The sequence below is a fragment of the Ovis aries genome, chromosome 5 (genome assembly GCF_016772045.2).
Source record: "Ovis aries strain OAR_USU_Benz2616 breed Rambouillet chromosome 5, ARS-UI_Ramb_v3.0, whole genome shotgun sequence".
Taxonomy (NCBI): domain Eukaryota; kingdom Metazoa; phylum Chordata; class Mammalia; order Artiodactyla; family Bovidae; genus Ovis; species Ovis aries.
In genome coordinates, this window is record NC_056058.1 from 51,853,728 (window position 1) to 51,881,506 (window position 27,779).

The 27,779-nt window shown below is 42.5% G+C and overlaps 1 protein-coding gene across 4 annotated transcripts in view; it reads left to right on the plus strand.

The window, feature by feature from the left end:
- The window catches only part of ARHGAP26 (Rho GTPase activating protein 26), a 482,086-nt gene that overhangs the window by 392,621 nt on the left and 61,686 nt on the right, over positions 1 to 27,779 (plus strand). For all 4 annotated transcript variants that reach the window (XM_004008912.6, XM_012178663.5, XM_004008913.6 and 1 more), the window contains exon 20: positions 10,619 to 10,772. In XM_004008912.6, coding sequence (XP_004008961.1) covers positions 10,619 to 10,772 — 154 coding nt within the window. The remainder of the gene's footprint in view (positions 1 to 10,618; positions 10,773 to 27,779) is intronic.

The window sequence follows — 27,779 nt, forward strand, 5'->3', positions numbered from 1 at the left end:
AGAGTCTTCTCCAACACCACACTTCAAAAGCATCCATTCTTCATTGCTCAGCTTTCTCTATGGTCCAGCTCTCACATCCATACATGACTACTGGAAAAACCATAGCTTTGACTAGATGGACCTTTGTTGGCAAAGTAATGTCTCTGCTTTTTAATATGCTGTCTAGTTTGGTCATAACTTTTCTTCCAAGGAGCAAGCATCAAGTCTGTCACTGTTTCCATTGTTTTCCCATCTATTTGCCATGAAGTAATGGGACTGGATGCCTTGATCTTAGTTTTCTGAATGTTGAGTTTTAAGGCACCTTTTTCACTTTCCTCTTTCACTTTCATCAAGAGGCGCTTTAGTTCTTCTCTTTTTGCCATAAAGGTGGTGTCATCGGCATATCTGAGGTATTGATAATTTCCACAATCTTGATTCCAGCTTGTGCTTCATCCAGCCCAGCATTTCTCATGATGTATTCTGCAAATAAGTTAAATAAGCAGGTTGACAACATACAGCCTTGGTGTACTCCTTTCCCTATTTGGAACCAGTCTGTTAATTACATGTATTTTTAAATATTAAAACATAAGTAACTGTTAAGCTAAAGAATGTTCATCCACATCAAACCTTAGAATTGTCATATGTCCAAACTGTGGAACATGTACCACAGTTTGGAGTCCACAGGTCTTGCTCTAAATTTTTGACTGAGATCCTTCCTCTTAACATACACAAACTCAAGATTCTTCTGTCCAGTTGACTGGAATCGGGTTCAGATGTTGCCTGTTGGTTTTTATATCATTGTGGACCCTCACCAATCATGTCAGTTTCATGTTGAAAACTTTGGGTGCATTGTGACACCTCTCCAGGTTTGACGTGACCTTTCCTTTCTTCAGATTCTTGTTACAGGGATGACGTCTGTGAGGACACACAAACATACCCCACATGGTACCTCCATGTGCCTCCCTTGTGCCTTCCAACTTCATATGATATTGCCAGAGCTTCATTTCTCTTATGTCTGTGTGCCTGCTCTTGTTTGAGTTATATTTTTTCTCAGTCTCATTGGCACACTTGCAGTTTAATATTTCCTGTGGTTGTGGGTCAGCCTTCTCTTCAGCCCCCAGTTGACATGCTTGATGAGCCCCAAATTCACAGAGTAGGTACATTCCATTGGCACATGTTTTCCCCTCACCTCACTGCAGTGTCCCCAGCCTGTGCAGAAGTTGGAGCCTGTTTTTTCCTCTTAGATGTGAATCTGTGCCAACACTCTGGTCTCAGATTGTCATGAAAGTATCTCACCTGTTGATGTTCACAGATGTGTGTCTTATTTTCCAGAAGGAGTTTTTCCGTCCAGGAGGGTAGACCAGTTGTATGTCTGGGCACCTCTGTAAGACTCCTCTGCTTTAATCTGAGAGTAGTTACTGGAGTCTTCTCCAGGTGGCTTTTTCCTTTTCCCAGTGTTACTTCATCTCATCTTTATAATTGCTCATCACCCCGTGAGGTAGGTTCTCATCATCCACATTTTACAAACAAGTAAACTGAGGCTCTAGGGCATCAGCAGAAGAGGAATCTGGACCCAGGCCACATCCCTTCCCCATACCATGTTGTCTCCAGAAGGATACCTCTGTCACTTCTCGAGCCACAAAAGTGAAAACCTTTCTAGACTGAGTTAAAGAAGCAAGAAAAACTATCTGTCTGGTGCCCAGCATTGCCATGGAGGCAGCTGGACCATTTTGAATGGGTTCCTCACTACACGCAGTGGCAGGCAGCAGCCACTCCACGGCCACTCCCCTCCCCCACCCCCATCTCACGGCAACTCTGCAGTGAGCTGTGTGCATTCAGCAGTCGCTTAATATGCTGGGCTGAGGCAATCACTTTGTTTGTGATCACCTCAGAGGAGATGAAAGGAGGTTTTTCATCTGTGCTGCCAGATGAATGGTAGCAAAGGAGATTACTGTTTAATCTCCAAGTTTCCATGCAGATACATCATACAGCAGAGACTAGACTGGTGTGTCTAGGTGAAAGGTACTGACACACAAGCTGTACTTTTTTCACACGACTGTAGAAGGTAGAGCCAGAGGATTAGAGGGAACCAAGCACACAGGTCTCATACTTTTTAAGATTTCTTCCAAGAGGTTGCAAGGTAACATTTATCATTTTGTCCTAGCTTTTTATTACCTACAAAGACATGCCTCTTTTTATTGCACTTCACTTTACTGTGCTTCAAAGATACTGCATTTCTACAGATTAAAGTTTTGTGGGAACCCCGTGGTGTCAGATAATGATTAGCATCTTTTAGCAATAAAGTTTTTTTTTAATTGAGGTATGTACATTGTTGTTTAAGACATAGTGTTCTTATATACTTAATAGACAACAGTGTAGTATGAACATAACTTTTATATACACTGGGAAACCAAAATATTCATGTGACTTGCTTTGTTGCGATATTGGCTTTATTGCAGTGGTCTGGAACCACAGCCACAGTGTCTCCAAAGTATAGCTGTCCCAGGTCCTCAAATATGTTTCTTGGAAGTGTGGTTCTTCAACTTGGGTATACATTAAGATCATGTGAGGAGCTTATTGAAAATACAGATGCCTGGTCTCCTCCCCAGTACATTTTGAATCAGGTAATGGCTGGAGCTCAGGCCTCTGTCATTTTAAAAGTGCCCTGGTGATGCTAAAGCCAGCAAGGATTAGAGAAGCACTGGCTTGAGGAGGGGAGGGATGGTCAAGATGGCCTGTCTTCTGTCATTAGCAGAGTGTCTCTTAGATCTTCTTTCAGGGTTTGGGGCAGCCTGGTGGTGGTTGAAAGCAGGGGCTCTGCAGTTGCCACACTTTTCTTCAGTGCCATCTCTACCTGCTACCAGCTCTGCAACCTGGAGCTCATTACTTTTCATTTATGAACCTCCATTTGCTCATCTGTAAAATCGATCACTAATAATAACTTCCTTGGAGGGAAATTGCCATGATTAAGTGAGCCAGCGCATGTAACATACTTGACAGCAAGCCTAGTACATAGTAAGCACCTAATAAATGTTAGCTCCGATTATGATGATTACCGTCAGGAGTCCTACTTTATGTTTGACTAAGAAAGTATCCCCTCTCTGGAGCCTGCAGATTCCGAAGGAGAGGCCCATACTTGAGAGTAATGCAGAGTCGCCCTGGCCCAGAGAGAGCCCGTTGAATTCTAGAGTGCCAGTGCATCAGCAGCCAGCAGTGGGCTGTGCGGCCTTGCTTGGTCTGGGAATGGATTCTTGGGCTTTGTTTTACATGGATCTTATTAAATAGCTGCTGAGATTATAGCTTTGATTAATTCTCTTAGTTGTTAATTCATCCTGGACCCTCTCCCAGACAGGCCCAGAGAGAGGTTGAGAATCCAGCTCATGTAGTTCGGACGTGTGTCTCCCTTGCTGAAAAATAACTGGGACCCTGTACCATTCTGAGGTTTACGTAATGCCTCTCTCGGAGCTGTCGAACCTGCGGCATGTGTCTTTTCTCAGGTAGCTTCTGCAGATCCTGGGAGCTCTGGACATACCTGTTTGTTTTGGCAGACAGCATGTTTATCCACAGGAATTCCTATTTTCATGCAGACTGTAAAGTGTAATGTGGCTCTTGTCTTAATTGTGTGTGGTTACCATGTGTGACTGAGACCTGCATAGTTGATGTGGCCCTTAGAAAGTGATGCCGTGGAAAGCTAATGGCAGGAAAAAAATTAAAAAGAACATATTCCAGGGTGCCATCTCTGGTGTTATCACTATATGAGCAAAAAAGGTATCACGGCATTAGGCATTATGTTATCCTACTTTGTTAAAAGAAAAAAAAAATTATATAAGTACCTATTTCTGTGTATAGAAAAACAACTGGGCTTTTATGCACCAGAATATATCTGGAGTATTTGTATGCCATTCTGTACTTTTAAACTAAAGAGAAATGCATATTTATTATGTATTAACTAATTTTTAAGTTGTTAAAAACACTCTAATCATACATTTCATTTTATTCTCTCAGCCCATTTTGCAGTGAGTTATAGTATAATAATAAGTAACTGTATCAGTTTCTTCTTTTCCCATAAGTAGTGGGAAAGAAGAAACTGTATTGTCAGCAATACATCAGCAGTCTGTGTGTGGGCTTTCTCAGTTATCGGGGAACCATAGATTAGAGAGAGTGTCCCTCCTCAAAAGTAAGTTCTCAGGGAGGAAAGAAGGCTATGTTGTGAGTAGCAAAGTGTCTCTTTAACTCTGAACATTCAAGTCCCTGTTCAGCCATTAATTAGAGGCGCATTCCTAACATGTGGTTTTTGAAATGTTGTTTCAGGAGCAGGCTTCCCTGTTGTACCACGGCATCTCAGTCCTGTGAATCTCTTCAATCTGGGACCAGCCACAGTGACTTCCCCGTTCTCTCATGAAACCCATTTTCACTGGCATTCTTTCCTTTTGCAAAGCAGAGGGTTGTTGTGGCACCATGGGGAGAGTATGTCAGCCAGTCTATAGGGAACCAAGATCTGTGGTGCTTTTGCTGAAGACAACTTGTCAGAAGTTGTGATCACATGTCCTGTGTCTGTGGTCCAAGCAACATTGACATTTTTCACTTGTCACCTCCCTGTTTAATACAACATTGCCCAAACTATGTTTTACGATTATTTTTTCAAACATTGTCCAAATTGTTTTCATGTGCTTAAACATGTTGCCCAAACTGTTTCCTAAGATTATTTTTATCATAGGGACTGAGACTGGGTTAGCAAACTTGTAATCAAACCAGCTCAGATTTTAGTGGGGCTTGGCATGCCACCCTTATCAGGAGCAAAAGCTACAGGGGAGAAAAATTGCTTCAGAAAGTCTTGATTCCAAGCTTTCTGTGTATTTGGGTGTTTCTCAGAGATGGCAAACTCCAAAATTGCTGTGCACTCATCATTTTTTATTGCAAAATTCATTAAGCTGCCTTGCTATTATCATCCTATCTTGTCAAGATGATACATTACAGGCTTCATTGCAAAACTTTAACAAGTGGGAGAAAGTACACCTCTCGCTCCAACACAGCCCAGGAAAGCCTCTGGGCGTTTGCTTCTGCCTTAGTATTTTTGGTGAAACGCCCTGGGTCTTTGCAGAGCCTCCATCTGGTGACTCCCTTTTCTCCCTGTTTGATCATACGCAGAGACAGTTTCCTCCTTTGGGCTCTGCGAGGCATCGTGAGCTGCTGTTACAGATCAGTCATCTTAGCTCTTCTTTTTGACAGCTAGTCCAAGACCTCGTGGAAAGCTAAAATACCAGCCTGTATGATGACATACTGTTGTGCATGGTGGGAAAGCTCCCTTAAAGTGTTGTCGGAGGTCTGTGTTTCCTGTTTACCCTTCAGCTCTGAGTATTCAGTGGGCCAGACATGTTCAGGCCTGCCAAGCCAGGCGAATTTGGCTGGGCTCTGCATGTGCGTTCCTTGTCTCACCTCTGGGTTCTGTGATCAGCAGAGACCCTGCCTCTTGTATGTGGTGTGCTTGTCATCAGAGCAAGCGGGAGTCACTTGATAAATATGGAAAGTGAAGGAGCTTAGCTCCAAAATTTCCATGGCAACCCCCAAAAGAAGTACAATATCACCAAAATTATTCTGTGGCTTGCTTTTTTTAGTTGCAGTGATTTGGTTGCATACTCATGTTTTTCCACTCCTGATTTGTACAGAAAACAGAGACTCTGCCCACTGTAACCAGTACTTTGGTTTCAAGGACATAAGTGGTCCCTGCCTGAAGCACCTGAAAAATTAAGTCACACAAAACTGCCTCCTTGTATGCCAGCAGAACGCGTCCTGGTAGTTAGGGTTGCCTTATTTATGTTTATCATTTATGTCATGACCGTTGTAGAGCCTTAGTTGCTACTGTGCATGGCCTGGGCACCAGGAGTGTATGAACTAACCTTGACCTCACTGGCCATTGTTACGGCTGCTTGATGTAGTCTGTGTGGACAGACACGGCCCTGCCCTTGAGTAGCGTGCATTTTTAAGGCACAGATCCACATCCAGTTTGTCACTTCCTAGGGAGCACGTGTTAATGAAAGCATCCAACACATTACCTGTGCACATTGGCAATTGTTTGAGCTTTTATTTTACCGTTTCTTTGTCTCTGGGCTCTTCTTTCCTGTGAGTAATAAGAAAAGAGATTCTTGTTGACAAATAAGCAAGCATTCTCACTGCCTTCAACCAGGTCAGGAAAATTCCTGCGTTGTGGGGATTCTTTCTGTTTTGGTCATTTGATCTTGTTGATTTGACTCATAACTGGTTGCTGTTTTCCTTTTTTTCAGCCCACTAGCCTGTAATTTTTTTTCCCAGCAATATAATTGCCATCAGTCCTTCTTATACCTTCTGATGTAGATGCCAGAGCTCGTTTGACTCATAAGTGACTCAAAGAAGTCCAGCTCTGGTATTTGAATGATTTCGTTAATTTTTTAATTTTTAATCTTTTAGGCTGCTTGTTCTCATGTTTTTCTGTCAGAGGCAAGTGTCCATTTGCTGACTTGACAGAAGTCCTCCTGTTTTGAGGGACATTACCGAATCATTTGCTGTTTTTCTTCTTAATTCATTGAAGCTGCAAATTAGAATTTGTTGCGGTATAGTTTTCCTTAACCGCCAAACATTTGATTTGCTGTTGATTTTACTCCCCACTCAGTCTCTGCAATAATCACCTTCCTACTCATCCTCAGAAAGGATTGTCAGCGTTTCAGCTTAGACGTCTGTCCTCTTAGAAGCTCTCGGTCTAATTATGTGAGGTCTCCTGTCAAAGAAAATTGTAGTGTTCCTGTAGTCAGAGAGTGCCAGATTTTCCAGGTCTCCATATCTTGTGACCCATGGAGGATGTCAGTAAAGAGTCTGCCTCTTGAGATGCATATTTGCCCATCTTGGCTGCAAACCTGTGAAATATTATGATTAAGTTTTTGGCATTTTCTTCTTGGACAAAGAATCCCTTTCCCTGATTTTTTGCTTTTGTTGTTGTTTTATTATAAGTCCACCACATGTGACAGGTCCTAGATACCTAAATATAAGTCAAAATATAATCTCAAAAAGAATTTATTATTTTAAGAAAGAATGTATGTCCTCCAGTAAATGAATCCCTCCTCAAGCTCAGTTAGGGTAGAGCCACCTGTTTTATTCTATTAACTGCTAGTCCGAGGAAGGTTGAGTCCTCGTTATCTATCCATACCCTCATTCTCTTATGGGTTTATGGGAGTTTGTGATTAACACACAGTACTATACATAAAATAGATCAACAAAGACCTACTGTATAGTACAGGGAACTCGACTCAGTACTCTGTAATAACCTATATGGGAAAAGAATCTGAAAAAAAGAATAGATATATGTATAACTGAATCACTTTGTCATACACCTGAAACTAACAGTGTTATAAATCAGCTATACCCCAAAATAAAATTTTTTAAAAATAAAAAAATTTTCAAAACCCCAAATCATCATTGTTCCACATGCTGCGGTCTTCCTCGTTAGCTCATGGGAAAGACCCAGTCTATAATACTGTAGTGGGAGCTGGGTTCTTAAAACTTTTACCTAAATCCGTTTTTTAGAAACAAAGCTTTTTTATGAGCATTAGGATTCTGGTAAAATACTTTATAAAGCAGAGCATCTTTCTGTGACTTTTTTCAGTTGTGATTTCAAAATGTTGTCTGTCCCGTGCCCAATCTTAGGTTGCTTGTAGCCTACTGAGAAAGGTAGACATATGAATCAGTCAGTACTCTAATATTCATCTGATTAAACTACCAATGAATTAGTGTCAGAGTCTGCTGTCTGGGGGCTGGGTTCGATACTCAGGAGGAGCTCAATAAATATTTATTGAATAAGTGAAAATTAAAAAATGTTTCATTTCAGGTACTCTGTTTTCTGATGAATAGCAAATGTCCTCATAATATTTTAGAAAAGCTAATATTCTTTTAGCAAGGCATTATTTTAATTCATAGAATTATACCCCTCTCATGGACAAGTCAGAGAAGGCAATGGCACCCCACTCCAGTACACTTGCCTGGAAAATCCCACGGGCAGAGGAGCCTGGTAGGCTCTAGTCCATGGGTTTGCGAAGAGTCGGACATGACTGAGCGACTTCACTTTCACTTCTCACTTTCATGCATTGGAGAAGGAAATGGCAACTCACTCCAGTGTTCTTGCCTGGAGAATCCCAGGGACGGGGGAGCCTAATGGGCTGCCGTCTATGGGGTCGCACAGAGTCGGACATGACTGAAGTGATTTAGCAGCAGCAGTAGCAGCATGGACAAGTAAATATAATCACAAAGAAATATGAGCTATAGTTATTCTCTTCTATTTCCTATGAATTCAGATAATTATATCCTACATACTTAGCCTCAAACCAGAGTTAATGAAATTCTTCATCTCTCCTCTCATGAAGCAGAACATACATCCTTTGAGCCCAAATGAAGTGTCATCCTTACTCCCTGTGGAGTGGAGGTAGTCTTGGGCTCCTCGTACTGTTTCAGGAGCCTTGATGCGAGGATTTTGTGCAAAGGAAAATTTTACTTACTTATGAACTGATTCATACTGATAAATGGCATATCCATTCTCTCAATGATCCCCTAATTATGTAATTTTGGAGTTGTTTTTCTTCCTGGTAGCAAACTCCCATTTGCAGGCCCTATTAGTCCTCCCACATCTTGGCTCAGTGTAACTGTTGATTTCTCTTTCTTTGTTGTTTCTCTTTGGAACTCAAGCTTTTGAAATATGACTTGTTCTAAACCTCAGGAATCAACTTAATAATCTATTTTTTTTTTCAAAATTTAATTAGAGTTCAAGGATACCCCATAAGCTTCATGGGTTTTTTTGATTCAGAATTCTGAGAGGCTTCAACATGGCCTTGAGAATTTGCCGAGGTGCTAGGTATTATTGGTGTGTATGTGTATGTTTGTATGTTTATGTATTTGTGTAACTCATGTGAATATTACTCTAACATCATTTCATAAGCTTATTTTTATATACATGAATAGTGCAAAGGAAGAGCATTTTTTATCATAACACTCCACCCCCCATTTTGTCTAAAGAGACCTGAGTTCAAATGTTGACCTCTAAACTACCATGTAAGTGAGCCTAGTCTTTCTTCTTAGGGGTATGGTATACCTCTGGCTCATTTCAGAAAGATCCAGTGAGGATTAACCCAGATATGATATTTCTTGATACTTGAATTGATTGCCCAAAACATCAGTTGATTCCAATATGGTGTATCTGTAAGGAATGTGGAACAAGAAAGACATTCCATGTCTCTGATGTTTTGCTTCTACAGTAGTGCCCATGCCATTTGTCTAAATCATCCAAAGTGTTTTCTTCAGCACATGGTTCCAAGTTTTTAAAAATGGGAAGAAACAGAAAGTTCTTTTCTTTGAACAATGTTCTGAAGTTTACAAAACACATTCTTGCATATGATCCCACTTGATCCTCATGACAGCTCCCCAAGCTGTGCAAGGCATTTTTCATGCTCCCCATTGTATAGCTGCATTGACCGAGAAACAGAGAGCCAAATATTGCCTGACTCTACATACCCAGTCAGGAGTGTGGTCTTGAAGGGAACTCAAGGTTTCTCCCCTCTGACTTGGTAATATTCTCCAAGCACTAATGTGACTGCTTGGAACATAGACTCAGATTTGTATATGTAGACTACTCTGTAGTCCTTACAGATCTATTAGTCAAAAAACTAACTGGAAGCTCAGCATCAAATAGTTGGAGCTAGAGGCAACCCAGAAGGATCTGGCTGGGGAGTGATCAGGGGGTTAGATTGCAGAGCCATAAGGAAGTGGATGGCTAAAGAGTAGATATTTTATAGTGTGGTACCATAGGGTCAGAGATAGGACATGGCTTAGGCAAGTAAGGCAGTGTTAGGGGCAGGAGTTTTAGAATAAAGGGTGAATGTCACAGAAGCCAAAAGGATATGATTGACTGCAAGGGGGCTTTGAAGTTTCTCTCTGTTCTGACCATCTGCCAGTCCAAGGAAGATACAACTTGTGTGGTGGTTGAGCCACGAAAAGGTTTGTCATGTGAAAGAGAAGATACGTCCTGTCAAGCGGAGGAATGAGTTTTGCTCTAAAGTTTCACATCACCTGTTACTCTCAGGTTCTTCCTTTCCCACTGGTAATTAGTATTTTTTTAATTCATTTGTTTATTTATTTTTGGCCGTGCTGGGTCTTTGTTGCTGTTTGTGGCCTTTCTCTAGTCGCCACGATCCAGGGCTGCTCTCTAGTTGTGGTGTGCAGGCTTCTCATCGTGGTGGCTTCTCTTGTTGCAGAACACGGGCTCTAGACACACTGGCTTCAGTGGTTGCAGCGTGTGGGCTCAGTAGTTGCAGCTCACAGGCTTTAGAGCACAGGCCCAGCTGCCTCTCGGCACGTAGACTTGTCCTAGTCTAGGGACCAAACCCACGTCCCCTACATTGGCAGGCAGTTTCCCAACCACAGGATCCACGGGGAGGTCCTCCCACTTGTGATTCTTATTTGTCCTGTAATTCTTCCCTATGTCCATTTCCTAGTTTCATTAGCACCAGAGAGCTCCATGTAACCTCATTATTTATAAACTTTTGGATAGGTAGGAACAGACTATCCCAATGGAATCGAATGGAATAATATTAATATGGGGTTTGTGGGTTTCTGTTCCCCACAGAGGAACAAAGAAACAGCCTCATCAACTCCAGTTTGGAATCTGTCGTCTCTTCAAATGCGAACAGCATCCTCAATTCCAGCAGCAGCTTACAGCCCAACATAAACTCCAGTGACCCAGACCTGGATGTGCTCAAACCCACCCGGCCCAACTCACTGTAAGTATGACGTCCAGCTGCTGGCCACAAGGGGCCCTTGTCGGCCATTCTACCCAGAATGTGCTTTCTGGCCCCGCCTGACTTTGAGTATTGTCCCATGAACCTAACGTAAACCTTCTCCCTCAACTTGGAAGCTTGGCTAAGTTTATTTCACATGTTTTAAGCACCATCATCTCAAAGGGGAATCACGATTGTTAACATACTGCTTCTTGGCCTTGGTGATGTTTGATCTACCATCCTGCTGAGATGGCTTTGGTGATGGCTCCTTGCCTGTGCTGGCTGCTAGGGCATGAAAAACTACTTCTTTTAGTTTTACAAACATCCGGGCACTGTAGTAGCTCAGTAGATCAGCAGCTACATTTGTTTCACTCATTTGTGTTGTCACAGTTTCCCTTCTCCCCAACTTTTGTTGAGTATGTTCAGTGCTATCTGTCTCTACTGCCAGAGAGAATAGCTCCAGGAGCCTTTTGAGTCTTTAGCTCCTCAAAGCTCAGCATGACCATGATCACAGAGCAGATGCTCCAAAAGAGAAGAACCTCTGTTGCTTCATTATTTGGTGTTGAGCACCCATAGCTGAGACTGTTTTGAGGCTGGTTGTCCAATCCTCCACGGAAACTAGATCTATTCTGCTTGGGCCAGAAAGTTCTCTTTTGTGGTTACATCCCACATTACTTAGCTTGCTTCTCCAGACCACCGCATAAATCTTGTCCACTAGAGCCTTTGCAGAAAGAATGTGAGGCCATGACCAGAACAGCTGGACCCTCTGGCCACAGTTGTGTGAAACTCAGGAAGAGCAGAGTTGACTTTGCCTTTCTCTGATGAAAATAGTTCGAGGTTCAGCCACAAATTGCCTTCAGGGCAGTCGTTTCTCTTGGTGAGACACCAGCATGTCAGAACCATTTCCTACCCTTCTCCTCGCTGTGGTTGCATGATTGCACCCCACCATTCTATCTCGCTAACATATTTACAGACCCGCAAAATGGGTCTAACATTTTTTTTTTCCTTAGAAGAGACTAAGGGATACTAAGGGTTGGAATGAAAAATGACTCTAAAATGGGTAAGAGGTGCTTAGAAAATGCAGCCACAGTGTAAGATGAAACTGTACATTGAGAAAATCAGGTCTCTTTTTAATTGTTGACAGCTTTAAATCCTACCTTGATATTCAAGAAGTTTAATTACTTACCTATTATGACGTAGATGATGTGTTTGTATACCAGGAAGTATCCTCAAATGTTCAAATAATGTAACTTGTTCAGCTTGTGGACAGTGAGTCCCTTCTGGTTCTCCATGGCCAGTGGAGCCTCCATCCCGTGATGGATGGCTCCCTCAGGGACTCCTAATGCTGCTTTCCTAGACTTTAAGGAGATTCTGGTTCCTTTTCTTCCATTCTGTTTAAGCCTCTGTACCTTGCAGTTGCTGAGGTTATTTGTTGCTCAGCATGAGCATGGTTTCATGTGGCCATGAAATTAAAAGACGCTTACTCCTTGGAAGAAAAGTTATGACCAACCTAGATAGCATATTGAAAAGCAGAGACATTACTTTGCCAACAAAGGTCCTTCTAATCAAGGCTATGGTTTTTCCTGTGGTCATGTATGGATGTGAGAGTTGGACTGTGAAGAAAGCTGAGCACCGAAGAATAGATGCTTTTGAACTGTGGTGTTGGAGAAGACTCTTGAGAGTCCCTTGGACTGCAAGGAGATCCAGCCAGTCCATTCTGAAGGAGATCTGCCCTGGGATTTCTTTGGAAGGAATGATGCTAAAGCTGAAACTCCAGTACTTTGGCCACCTCATGTGAAGAGTTGACTCATTGGAAAAGACTCTGATGCTGGGAGGGATTGGGGGCAGGAGGAGAAGGGACAACCGAGGATGAGATGGCTGGATGGCATCACGGACTCGATGGACGTGAGTCTGAGTGAACTCTGGGAGTTGGTGACGGACAGGGAGGCCTGGCGTGCTGCGATTCATGAGGTCACAAAGAGTCGGACACGACTGAGCGACTGAACTGAACTGATGAGCATGGTTGCTCAACACTCTATGATTTTCACCAGCAGCACCAACTAGTGGTCTTTAAGTTCTGTTTTCAGCAGCTGGTATCTGGGCGCCCCTAAGGCTTTGTTGACTATAGTGTGTCCAAAGAGGCTGCTTTAGCAGTTACATGGAAATGGGGGGTTATGTCTTTTAAACAGGTCATGGATGAGGGGGCTTGTGATTTTTTATTTTTTGATGTCTAGATGTGATTTTTTTTGAGAACCCAATTATTCGTCATATGCTATGAAATGTACAAAAGTCATACTTCAAATAAGCTAGATTTGTTTTATGTAAAACACTGGCTATCACTTTACCTGCTTCATGCCATCCGTGGGACACATGCCTACCTGCTATAGGTTTGGGGGCTTTCCCAGGGAAGGGAGTATGAGGCCTGGAACAGTCTCCTTGTTTGGTGGAGGATGGGAGGCTGGAATGTGGGTATGTTTCTTGCTCGGCTGTTGTCTTCCATTCGAGGGAATAGTGAAGTGATCCGTGGGAGTCCTGAGCTCTGAGAAGGCTGCTCTTGAGGTAGAAGCAGTGCTGAAACAGCGTTTGCCTCAGCCCTGATGAGGGCCATGTCAGTGGCTCCACACTGCAACTGGTTCACCACCCATTTCTAAACCCAGGGCTGGGAGAGCTTGTCACCCAGTTTGTGCCTGCCCGTTTATTTCTGCCTGGGATTGGCCTGGATGGACCACACACAGACAGACTCGAGGTCACCCCAGCAAATGCAAGCTGCAGCATTTCCCTGAGGCTGTGAATTCTGAGAGGTCTGAAGCACCTTCCGCTGTGGTGCTTGGGCTCTGTCACAACCAGTCCAGACCTCTTGGGTCTCAGCCCTGGACCCTTTCATTCTTTCCATCTTTGCTCACTTTGAGATGCACCAAACCCCTTAAATGGGAAACACTTAAAGATGGGAAACACAAGACCAAATCAAGGGGTGGGGGATTACCACTGTGTTGAATATAAATTAGGCATGAGGTGGGGAATCAGTCACCAAAAAACTGTCTTTTTTTTATTTCATTCATTTTTCATTGTTTTCATAATGACTGGGATGATCCTTCTGACCACATAACAATCATAATGAAAGAAACACATTTGTGACTCGGCATCTTTGGTGCTTCAGAGGCCATATTTTGCTGTCTCATTGGTAAATCTTTCCTAATTCTCCAAGGGGATGAGTGCCCTCTTGTTTTGTGGACATAATGCTAAAGCTGGCATCAGAATCAGAGATGCTACCATTTCAGCCTTGCTAGGGCAAGACTTCGGGGATCCTGTCTTTGGGAGGTCCTCAGCCATCTCTCCTAAAGATCAAAGAGCACTTTAGATTGTCTAAAATGGTCGGTGGAGATCACTGACCAAATTTGTGCTCAGATCTCTGCTGAGCTTCCTGTGGTAAAGGAGAAGGAGAGAATCCCTGGGCCTCCCCAGAAGTTTATACTCTGGTCGAGGAGGAAAGACGGTGGTAAACGACAGTGCTAAATGGAACTTAGAACTCAGAAGTGTATATAGAGTTCAACAACTCTTAACTGGGTATTTTTTAGGTACACAAGCCAGTCTAGTGTTGGGAAAGGCGGAGTAGATGAAATGTGAGGTGGGCACTAGGAAAGATGATACGAATGGATGGAAGAGCATTTCAGATAAGGGGAGGAGGGAGGCAGAGGTGATCCAGGGTGGAGAAAAACATTCTACGAAATGTGTATTGGAGGAAGGGGAACTTAGTTGTCATCTCAGCATGACCACCAAAAAAAAAAAATTGAACCGACCTTTTAAGATCAGGTCACTTCACAACAAAATCCAGATTTCATGCTGGCTGGAACCACTAGACATACACACACACACAAATGAATTTAGACATAGACCTTACAACTTTCACAAAAATTAACTCAAAATGGATCATAGACCTAAGTGTAAAATGCAAAACTATAAAATTCTAGAACACAACAAAGGAGAAAAACTAGGTCTCTTTGGGTTTGGCAGTGACTGTTTAAATATTGCACCAAAAGCATAATCCATGAAAGAAAAACTTGGTAAGTTGGACTTCATTTAGGCTAAAAGCTTCTGCTCTGCAAAAGACATTATTAAGAAAATGAAAAGCCAAGCCACAGACTAGGAGAAAACATTTGCAAAATGCATATCTGATAAAGGACCAGTATGCTCAATATTAAAGCAAGGGTATATCATTCCACACCTATTAGAACGGCTAGCCTCCAAATCACTGACATTAAATGCTGATGAGGATAAGGAGCAACAGAAGTCTCATGCATTGCTGGTGGGAATGCAAACTGAGAAAGCCACTTTAAAAGGCAAGCTGATTGCTTCTTATAAAACTAAATGTAGACTTATCACACAACACAATCAAGCGACCACACTCCTTGGTGTTTACTCAAATAAGTTGAAAACTTACATTCACAACAAAATCCTGCCCACAAATATAAATAGCAGTTTTATTCATAATTGCCAAGTTGGAAGCAACCGAGTCATTCTTCAGCGGGTAAATGGATAACCAAACTATGATACATCCAAACAATGGAATATTATTTGATGTTGAGAGGAAATGAGCTATCAAGTCATGAAAAGACATGGATTAAACCATACATGTGTAAAGCCACTCTGAAAAGACTATAGTATGGTATGATACCAACTACATGACATTTTGGAAAACAGAAAACTACAAAATCAGTAAAAAGATTAGAGGGCAGGAGGGACACAGGGTTTTTTAGGACAGTAGTAGACATAAGACATTATGCCTTTTCAGAACTCATAAAACTCATAGAACAGAAAGAGTGGATCCTAATGTGAACTGTGGACTTTGGTTGATAGTTAATAACAATGGTAATAATAATGTATCAAAATTGGTTCATCAGTAGCTATAAATATACCACAGTAATGAGAGGTGTTAATAATAGAGGAAACTTAGGGAAAGGGGAGAGTTATATAAAAATTCTAAGTTATTTTGAGCAGTTTTTTATAAGCTTAAAACTGCTCTAAAAGACAGGCTATTAATAGATTTTTTAAAATCTAGATTCCCAGCTTCTTTTGAAAAGTTAAAAGATTTGGCCACTTTAAATCCATATGTTTTCTGGTAACAGATGAAATTCTTTAGTCCCTAGCTTCTTATGGTCCCAGTTCATTCCCTTCTGTCTCGGAGGCCTATGATAAATATGGCCCAAGAGTCTTTGTAGCTCCTCCCCTCAAGAGGTGGAGCTGTTGAACTTAGGCTGGCCTTTACCCTCTGACTTGATTTGACCATCATATGACTTCCATGCCAGGCCACAAGGCCCTGCAGCTTCCTGTCTCATCCTCTTGGATCCCAGTCACCATGTAAAAAAGCCCAGTCCAACCTCCTTGAAAATGAAGGACTATTGGAAAGAGAAGGCCTACTCTCACCAGCTAAGCCCAGAGCCCAGAGTCAGCCAGTGCAGGCACAAGAGTGAGTCCAGGAAAGAGCAACAGAAATGCTGCCCAATTAACTCACAGATGCATGAGGAGTAATACCTTGTGGTTGTTTTAAGCTACTGAATTTGGGCCAGTTTTTTCAGCAAAGGTTAACTGACAGAAGTCAGAGTCATGAGCAATGGCCTTGGGATGGAGCTAGGCTGCCTAGGTCAGTAGGAGGGGATGGAAGGTTCTCACCCTGCCACAGTGGCATATGAAGATGAGCTTCCCATTTCCAGAATCTTGTTTGAAAGAAAATAACTCATAAATGAGATTCTAAGAAGTTAAGAAACAAAACCAAACCCATATCTGATGGCAGAGGCAAAAAGAAAGATAGTTCTATTACTGATATGGAAAGCAGGAAGACCTAGGTTTTAATCCTGGCACCAACATCAACTGGCCAATGCCTGTCCTTGGCCCCGAATGTGTCCCTGAATGCACCCATCCCCCTTCTCCCAATGGTGGACATAGTGGGGTGAACTGTCCTAAGAGCAGAGGTCATTCGCTGGGTGCTTACAAAGGACAGCAGAAATTCATCTCTTTCCTTCCTAGTGACCAACAGAACTGGCCTCATGCCTCCGCTTTTTTGGAGGATAGTGATTTTTAAGGAGGAAGTAAACAAATGCTAAGAAAGAAGTCAGGGGACATCCCACTAGGGACTAAAGATACTGCAGTAATTCCCCCAAATTAAAACTGACCAAGGAAATGCTTTTTTTTCAGACCACTGGGGTAGGGATAGAGAGAAGGACAGGGGATGATTCCAGTAATGGAATAACCTAACCTGAGAGTTCTCCCTGCCTAAGTGGTCCCCACCCATAAAAACTAACTCGCTGCCCAGTAGCCCCATAAATAAAACTGATTTTTCTTGTCCTTTCCGCTTAACACACACACACATGCATGTCCAAGTTATTTCTGGTGACCTAAAAGATGTGTGCATGCCAAATGCCTTCAGTTTCTGCCAGAGTCAACCTCTCCAGTTTTAGTGGCCAGTGAGAGGCAGGAGAACAGTGCCTGGAATTCAGAGGATAAACACGGCCTGCTTCCAGGCCGAGCTGTTTCTCTGAAGCACTGTTGGCTCCTACTGAATTTGCTTCAGCTGCCCTCACATGAAACCTGGGAAAAGCTCACCAAGAGAGATATCTCTAAAAGTTTACTTCTGCTTTACTTATTCAGTCAACATTCACTCAATAAATATTGTTTGAACACTGACTGTGGGCCAGGTGTTGTTCTGAATCCTAAAGATAGGGTGATAAGAAATTGCATTGTTTCTGCTGTCATGGATTTTATATTCTAGAAAGGTAATATCAGAATCTCAGATAGCAAATGTTGAAAAGTTCTGTGGAGAAAATTAACATAGAGAAAAGCAGGTATGGATTTGGAGGGGAAGGAGGCAAGTTGCTTTAGTACTTTCTGCCTCAGTTTCTTCATCTGTAAAATAGGGTAATCATACCCTCCATGAAAAGGTTTTGTGATGTTTAAACGAGATCATCTTTTGTGTCATTTACGTGTTCGGCACTATGAATGGCAATTATCAGCAGCTCGTCAGGGGTCCTCTTCTACTCTGTCCTTCCTGTCCCTTTATTCCTCATCTCTGGTGTGTGTTATTCAGGTACAGAGAGATGTCCCAGGCTGTTCTGACCATTCTCCACACTGGTCTCCTGTCTAGATGGCCTGGAGCTGTCAGGTCAGTCTTTGAGTTACTAGTGGAAGAAGGAGCTTCTACTGTAGAGGCAGGTACCGCCCCACCTTAAACCTAGACCCACCGGGGTAGACAGGCCTGTTCCTAAAACATAGGAAACCTCCACACCTCACCAGGTACCTGATAAGCTGCATGCCTCACTGTTATTTATTGGGTCCAGATAAATCACTAAATGAATAAGAGGCGTTAGACAAGCGATAACTAATGGCATATTTTTTTAAGTAATTTTGCCATCTAAATGCTATTTTATGCCAAAAGAGTTACACCCAAACAGGCAGCTATGGGTTTGCTCCAGTGATCTTTATTTGTCATTCTTTGGAATGCAGGGATTTGAAAGAGGAAGTTTTCCTCTGTGGTTAAATCAGCTTTCTGTGGGAAGAGGACCTTTCCTGTTAGATTGAGGATATTTTTTCTCACCTGCCTCCAAGCATAAAAGATCTCTTCAGACAGTTTTGCCTGAAAATTTGGCGGTGTTCCCCACCTTGCAAAATAGCTTGAAAGCAAAATGATTTTCACAAGGAATCCTTTTCCTTTTCTTGTTACTCCTCACCGCCCCCACAGTAGTTCCCGCCTGCTCAGTCGTGGTCATCTCTTGGACAAGCCCTGAACCATCCCTCTTACGTCTCAGGCTCCTGGGGCCACCACGGCCACAGCTTTTCCAAGGCTAGGTTGGATACCTAGCCAGGTTCCGTTTGGTACCAGACTAGGTTCCCTTGGCATTTTCAGAGATTGTCACTGATGTCACCCACATTCTTGTTTTCTGAGAGGCTTCCTGTCAGCTTTTCCCATTGCCCAGCCAAGATCTCACTTGGTCGAGGGTGGTGATCCTGCCTGGTGATCCATCCGGTTTTTATTGGATAAATGCATTTGGTTATTAGCGGTTCTTCTTTCATTTTTCCACAGAAAAAAATTGCTCAAGGCAGGCCTCACTCTTCATGACCCACAGGATTTCTTTCCCAAGCACCAGGGCTGTCTGTGGGCTTGGATATCTCCAGCCGGTCGGCAGAGGGGGTATGGGAGGAGATGGGGACCAAACACCGTTCAGTGCTTAGCTGGCATCCCTGACAGAGTGGAAATCGGAAAGGGAACAATGTTTTCCTTCACACAGATTGTTTTCTTCCCCCCTTAACAAGCTAAAATCATGGAAAGGGTCTGCATTTTCTTCTATAAACTAATTAATCTTACTAAATAGTCTTAAATAATGCCCCCCATTTGCCATGACATGGTAGATGCTGAAACCTTGGAGTTTAATTAAATATATGAATGAACAGGTTTCATTCTGGAGTTAGCTGTATTTTGTCTATGTAAGTAGGTGTTAAGCATTTTAAGTCCCCACGTTTTGGTAGTGCCTTTAGGGAAGGAAGTAAGCTTAAGATTTTGCATGGCTTTCAGCACTATTTTGCCTGTAAGTGGACTTGGAAGGAACACTAAGTGGCTGTTTTTCTCGATTTGGATTAGAACTGGGATTGTCTCTCTCCTCCCTATGTATATAATTTGGAGGAATCTTACTGGGAGATCCAGATCCTAAATTAAGTAAATTAAAAGCATATTGGAGTTCAGGAACTACTTTTAAATCTTTTCAGTCAGTCTGGAAAGCAGATGCTTACTTAGCTAGGAACACATTTCTAGTTGGAAACAGCCTTGAGGTCTTATTTTTAATGTCTGAGTTAAGAATCTAGAAAACCTTGTACTGTAGGCTGCTTTGGTCTCTGCATGCTGCTCTTTCTAGGCAGGGTCTTAGCTCAGTGTAGTGGTTCCCAGAATGTGGTCCTAGGACCACCATCATTGGTATCACCTGGGAGCTTGTTAGAAATACATGTTCTCAGGCCCCATCCAGACTTACAGGATAGGCAGCTCTGGAGGAGGGGCCCAGCAATCGTGGTTTAACAAGCCCAGCAGGTCGTTTTGACACGTGGTCCTCAAGTCTGAGAACCAGAGTCACAGTGCCTTAGGCTGATGGACTTCCACAAGAATAAAATCTGGATATACATCAATGTAAAGCTCTCAGGGCCAAGCCTGTGTCATCACTGGCACTTTGATTGTCCCTGCAGTGATGACAGTAGTGGAGCTTGAGAGCGCCCGGCCCTTGGCCCTCAGGGGAATCCAATTAGCTCACCAGTGCTTTCCTTTAAAGCTCCTCAAGGAAGCCAGCCAGCTGCTTTGCAAATACTTGCCTTTTGGTCATAAATCGAGACAGGATGGGTTCATCAATTAATCAAGCCAATAGATATTCTTACTGTGCATCTACTGTGTATGTGACCCAAGAAGATCAAGACCCTTGCACTGGGTCTTGACAGGAAAAGAGATCTCAGGGTATGTGATACTGAGTGTTGGGTCGGCATCAGCATGTATGAAAGATGTGAGGCTTGTAGATCACCGTGCACCAGACTGATGCAGGAATGGGAGACAAGTGCAAAGAGGGGAATGGGGCGAAGTTCAACAGATTCTTAGCAAGAGGACTTCTGTGCCTTTAATATGTCCATTGTGCATCTCCCGAGGGGTGTGTCTTAGGCTGCATTTCCTAAATGTATGTGACCACAGAAGATGGTTTTACAGTACTTCAGCCTCTTAAAACAGGATTCCATAGTTTAAGGAAATGCTATTCTGAAACACTATTTTTGAGGGGGGAAATATGTTTCTCATAATGGATGGTATCAGTATGGCAGAGATTCTGCAAACGAATAGTGATTTCATTTATATAGAGATATATGCACGTAGGTATCTGAAGACTGAAGCGGGCTCTATCATAACATAAGCGGCTCTGTCGTGCACAAAGCATCAGTGAGCCTTGGGATCTGCGTTACGGAAAAGCCAGTGTGGCCCGGGCAGTGAAACCTTAGCTCTGGTATATCCTAGCTGTCGCTTGCCCTCTCTGAGTTAGACCTCTTCCCTGAAATGGTAAGTAATAATAGTGAAAGTGACGGTTGCTCAGTTGTGTCTGACTCTTTGCGACCCCATAGACTGTAGTCCATGGGATTCTCCAGGCCAGATACTAGAGTGGGTAGCCTTTCCCTTCTCCAGGGGGTCTTCCCAACCCAGGGATCGAACGGAGGTCTCCCGCATTGCAGGTGGATTCTTTACCAACTGAGCTATCAGGGAAGCCCCAATTAAGAATAATACCTGCATTCAAGATTTGTTGTGAGAGTCAGATGAGATATCACTGTGTAATATTTAGTAAATGGCCAGGTTCGTAATAAGTGGTCAATGTAAATCAGTTACTTCTGTAATTTTTAAAATTACCTTATCTTTATTGGCTGTTAAACTGTCTCCCCACCACCAGTGAACAAACCCCTAGTGTTGATTCCTTTCAGGTTTAGCAGCAATGTTTATTTTTGTTTATTTGTTTGATCCTTGTGTAACACAGAGCAGCCCAATTCAAAATACTGAGATAATAATTTTAAAATAAAAGAACTAAAGCTAAATGAACTACAAATAATAAAATACATAGAAATCAGTAGAAGCACTCCCTTTACAAGTCAAGCTACAAGTGTTTGCTCACAGTCATCAGGCTTACTCCTTTGCTCTTGAGAGCCTTGTCGGGCATCTGCCCTATTGTTTCTCCTTTGGGTGGAGCCAGTTGGAGCAACACTAATTAGACTGCAACCCAGTTGCAATTCTGAGTTTTCACTGAGTGATAATTTAGCCTCAGGGATTCCTTTCCAGCCTGTAACTTTTTGTCAATTTGACTGTCATATGGCAAAAAAAAAAAAAAAAGTTTCTGAAAAGAAAGCATCCTGAAATTCTGCATCTTAGTCATCCACTGCCCTTGTTCTTCTGTTTTTCTTCAGTGTCTGTCAGCTCCCTTCCCGAGAAAGCAGTGAGGTTCTCCCTAAGCCATTGCTTCAGAATACTTCCAATACTCCTTGCACATTGAAGAGGTCATGGGGCTGTTCCCTGGTTGTTGTCAAAAATGTTCAGAAAAAGGGATAAAATGGCTGCTTTAAGGTAACCTTATTACCTCTTGTTGCCCTTTGTGAAGAAGCCAGTGCTCTCAGAAGGAACCGGGACAGCATTGTCCACAAAGAAATAAAGGCATAGATGCCATCTAGGGTTGACCTTTTGGAATCCTAAGAAGAAACATCAGTCTGCAATGAAAATAGCATTATTCAAGGAGAATTTATTTATAAAGGGGTGGGAATAGGAGACTCACTAGAGTTATTAGTACAGTAAACCAGAGCTAATAGCAGCCAACTAATTACCATCCTTAGCCCAAAGGAATTTGAGTAGAAAGTGGTTACCAGAACCCAGAAGGAGAGAGACTTCTATCAAGTCAGCACTTTGAAAGGACCTTTGGTCAAGGGATTCGGCCAGGTGGAGGTGACCTCTCAGAAAGGGAGACTAGGGAATAAATACCTTGGCTCTCTCCTTCCTCCTGCTGATCTCCTGCCGGAGCTCCCCATTGGTGAACCCAACAAGAAATCCATGCTGGTTAGTGCCCAGAGAGGAGGGCAGATGCTCCTCCCAGAGAGGAGTGGATGCTCTCCAGCACAGAGGTATAGTGTGGTACCATTTATAAAAGCCAAACTGTGGGACCAGAAGGAATAACTGCCAGTAAAGGGCTGCTGAAATAAATCATAATGTAAACTGCTACCTACAGCAGAGGAATGAGATTGTTCTGTGCATGCAGGTATGGAGCATGCTAAGAGCAAGGTGTAGGGTGATGTGCAGCTCTCAGCCCAGCCATACTTTAGCACCTGAGGAGACGAAAATGAAAAATTCCAGCACATAGGCCCCTTCCCTGGAACCTCAGAGTTCATTGATCTTGGTGGGATCTGAATTTTGGTATGTTTCTTAAACTTCCTTGGTGATTTGATATGCAGCTACTTTTGAAAACCATTAGTGTACATACTTATATATATGAATCCAGGAGTATATACTCAGACAGATATGTGTATGTGTTTGTAGTATTTCTGGAAAGATACAGGAAAGTGAATTAGGGTGGTTTTCTATAATGAAGGCAGACCGGACAGTGGCTTGTGCTGGAAGGGACATTGATTTTTCAACACTGCCTTTTTTATCATTTTAGAATTTTTTTTACAAACACGTTTGTATTTTTCTGTTTTGAAAACTCAATGTAAAATAGATATTTACTCAGTTTTGCAATTGTCTTATTTTATTTATTTGCTCCTTTAAGTTATGCTATACGTCTTTGTGAGGAAGAATTCTCTTTTTTTAACGTCAGTTATATGCTCAGTAACTAATAATCTGAGTGAGATACCTGCCATTTGATTAAACAATAAGGGCTGTATAGGAAGGTGTTGCTTTTGGTTTGTTTTAAATGAAATTAGTGGTATTTAAATCATTCATGCAGTAACCAAATAACTTCTCCCAAGGTTGGTCGTCTCTCTATGACTCCAGGTCAATTTAGTAAATGATAACTCTTTTAGGACAGCAGAGGAACTTTATCTCAGGCAGCTAAGTAGAGTGGATCCAGTTAGACCTCTAGGTCTGAACTGATTTCAGATTTCTTAATAAATTAGGAAGCCCTAACTTAGGAAACCAGAAAGTCAGCTGGCTATTCATGAATTCCTCTCCCATCCCATCAACCAACACTGTGAAATTTCAGGAGTTCCATTTTCTTGAGCTGTATATAGTTCTTTCACCTGATCTTCATCTTTCTCCATCTACCCAATTTCCTTTAAAAGCCCCATTTTAAAACAGAATATATAATGGGAAAACCTTAACTTCTGACCTCTGTGGAAATACGTTAGAGTTACTCCATCATAATCAGCAGTTGCTCTGGAAACTCAGTCACACAGCATAAGGCACCTGTGTTCCTCACTACCCATCTCTGCCTTCTGGATAGTAAGATCACATGCTTCCTGTCACGAAAAGGAATAACTTAGTAGTTTTATCATTCTTTTCAGCTTCTCTTGTAAAGGATAGAAGTGACACCATTTGTGATTAGACACACTGAAAATAAGTGTTTTATGTAGTTTCTGGTGACTATAGCAGTGACATAGAGAGAAATCATCTTGGGTTTTGAGAAAATGCTAAAGCCCTGCTCAGTTTATTTTGCTTACCACTGTACGTACTCAAAACCTTTGACGATTTAAGCAGGTGAAAGATGCAGGATAGAATTTGAGGACAGCGGCGCCGGAAAGATGGAATGGGAGAAGGAGGTTGGCAAGGCTGTTGTCATGTCACATCAGACATCACTGGCAGAAAGGACTATAGCCCATGAACTTCAGCATTTAGACTTGAAGAGTACTGCTTGACGGGTGGGAAATCCAAAGCTGAAGCATGAGAGAGATTTCCGATCTTCAGGTGTGTTGGCTTCAACCTTGTCTTGGAGGAAATCTGTACCCTCCCCTCCCCTCCCCTCCCTTCCACACACTGTGCCTTATCGCATAGACCTCATGACAGGAGTGCCATGCAGCTCTCTGCCCGCTCTGGGGGAGAAGCAGCCCCCACCTCTCACACACACACTTCCTCTTTACCATTCTTCTCTTGACCCTTTGTGTAAAAGTGGAATTAGGGGACTTATTCCCCGAGCCATCTATGGCGGTACTTGTGATGTGCGGTTGTCACAGTGAAAATAAACTGGCAGAAGATCAAGAAGTAGACTCATAGACATTCCAAACACAGTGAACCAGTCCACATGTTAGTGACCGACACAGACAAGGTGATCGTTTCAGACAGCCGTTAGACCCAGCACTATCCCAGATGAAGACTGCAGTTTAAATAATTATTAGCAGAGGAATACCACTGACTGCTCTTATTTGAGCTTCTACCCTTTCTTAAATCTTAGTGTAACAGAGACTTTGCTCCAGCTTATGTGTCCATATGGTTATATGGCACCACCAGTTGAGCGTTTGCCGGCGTAGCCTACCTGCACAGTGTGAGCCGCCAGAACCACCAGATCTGAGGGACAGTCTCTTCCCCATCAGCCCACAGACACATAATAAATACCTTCTGTTCAGTCAGTAGGAAAGGGACTTATCAATACTCTCTGCTCAAATCTCTCAGAGTCCACATGGGGGAAAATCAGAGCTTTGGATATAAGGGGAACATTACTGCCAATGAGAGACAGATTCTAAGCAGTAAATAAGTGAGTGATCTGGTCATTCATTCAGAAATATTTGTGGTTGAATGAAGTGCCTTTGCAGTTTATGTTGTATGGACAAGGTTTCCAATAATCTCCCTCCTTCATCTTCTAGATCTGCTTTAGATTTGTAATTTCCTTGTCTGCCTTGGTCCAGTTTACTGAGAGTGGAGTAAGGAGGAGTTCTGGTTTAATGATCCAACATTTTTATCCTGTTAACCAGGAGACTTTCTGCTTCTCAGACTCTGCCAATTTTCAAGCATTGGGTTTATAAAAGAAAAGATGGTACAGTTCCTAATTCTTTTCTTCACAAAGGTCTATGGATCTAACATCTTAGATGACCTAAAATTAAAAATTTACACCATAAGAGTGATGTATAGAGAAAAAATATTGAAAGAAATGAAAAGTTGGAATTTGATCATTTGAATATGTTGTGGTTAAAATTTTTTTTCCCGTCCCTAACAAGAGACTTTCTCATTGAAGTGAAGTGAAGTTACTCAGTTGTGTCTAACTCTTTGCAACCCCATGGACTGTAGCCTGCCAGGCTCCTCTGTCCATGGGATTTTCCAGGCAAGAATACTGGAGTGGGTTGCCATTTCCTTCTCCAGGGGATATTCCCAACCCAGGGATCGAACCCAGGTCTCCCGCATGTAGGCAGATGCTTTTACTGACTTTTTCATTAGGATAGTTGTACTTTTTTTTCTTGCCAAAAAACTAGGAGTTCAGTAATACATGTTGCAAAAATCAGTAACAATTTCTTGTGTAAAGTCCTACACCAAATGTCCTACTAAATTGAAAATTAATTCATACTTTGAAGGTTTATTGTGTGACCTTACATGGAAAAGGAAAGTTCCTGAGAATTAGTAGTACTTTAATCTCTGAATTAGAGTAGCCAGGAAAAATAAGTAAGAAGACCTTGCTGTGGGTCAAGAGAAGTTTTGCTAGTGAAATTTCATGCAACATCCAAATCTCTATGTAGGGGTGAGGGCTATTTTTTCTGTGTCTATGTCTATTAGGAAATTCTAAGTTAAATTTCCTCTGCTTCACAAGCCAATTATTAATTATGCCTTTAATTTCAGTACGAGTCAATTAGGTAACATGACCAAAAGTAAATACCCAGCTTCATCAATGCAAAGAAAGAAACTTTTCTTAGAGTATTTTTCTTTGCAAACTCAGATGATTTTTCCAGGCTTGTCTTCTACTTCAAGAAATGTCAGCTCCTGGAGTTATCCTTTTCAAGATACAGTTTAGTAACCAATTCCAGTGGCAATACAAAGGGAAGCTTAATAGAACTTGAGCTGATATTTTGATATTTTGAGCTGATATTGATATTTTGAATAGGGCTTGCTCAGAATCAGGCCATAGAGAGCCCTGTTAACCATGATCTGAATGCTCCTGGCTGAGACATAGTCCAAGCCAGCTTCCTGCCTTACACTTCACTCTTGGTGTGCCTCATACAAGCAGTTTACCAAGTAACCCACTGAATTTGGCATGGCTCAGGAAGCATTGGACTTCTGTATTAAAAATATTCAGCGGAAACCTAAGACACTCCTCTAGAATATGAATATGTAATCAGTATGTTCAGTTCAGTTCAGTCACTCAGTTGTGTCCGACTCTTTGTAACCCCATGGACTGCAGCACACCAGGCTTCCCTGTCCGTCATCAGCTCCTGGAGCCTACTCAAACTCATGTCCATTGCGTCGGTGATGCCATCCAACCATCTCATCCTCTGTCATCCCCTTCTCTCCCCACCTTCAATCTTTCCCAGCATCAGGGTCTTTTCAAATGAGTCAGTTCTTCACATCAGGTGGCCAAAGTATTGGAGTTTCAGCTTTAGCATTAGTCCTCCCAGTGAATATTTAGGACTGATTTCCTTTAGGATGGACTGATTGGATCTCCTTGCAGTCCAAGGGACTCTCAAGAGTCTTCTCCAACACCACAGTTCAAAAGCATCAATTCTTTGGCACTCATTTTTCTTTATGATCTAACTCTCACATCCATACATGACCACTGGAAAAACCATAGCCTTGACCAGACGAACCTTATTGGCAAAGTAATGTCTCTGCTTTTTAATATGCTGTCTAGGTCGGTCATAGCTTTTCTTTCAAGGAGCAAACGTCTTTTAATTTCATGGCTACAGTCACTATCTGCAGTGATTTTGGAGCCCAAGAAATCAGTATGTCGGGCCCCCCCCACACACACACACACAAAATAGAAGAGTGGTGTGATTTCCAGCAGAACCTTAGATGTGTGTTGCTACAGCCTCATGCTTAGCTTTACTCCAGGTTCATTGAGAAATAGAAGAATCTGTAGTAAAGAAGAGAAAGAACATGTGATCTTTACTCAGGTGAGCTGACCTGTATTTCACCACCTCTCAAGATGTTCCCTTTTCTATGGAGAGCATGTGATTCTTTGAGAACTCCTTCCCATGCATCACTGTGGGCCTGCCTGTGCTCCACGTGGAAGCTCAGAGACTAGAGTGCGTGTTTGCGCACAGCTGGAGGTGGAGTCCGGTCTCCCGAGGGCCAGGCTTTGATTTTGTTGAATGGGGCATCTGGATGCAGAGTTCTAGAGGCTGGGGAGAGACAAGAGAGGAGAGATGCGGGTGTTGTCAGTTGGGTGGGGCACTTTGGGGGAGCAGAACTATCTCAAGGGAAATGTTCGGAGTCTCTCATAAGTGGTGTGTGATATGAATCCTCTTCGTGTCACTTCACGAAGTCTGCAGTACATGTCAGGTTTCATTATTCAGGCTGTCACAGTGTTAAGAGTGTAGGCTCTCAAACAGATTTATTTGAGT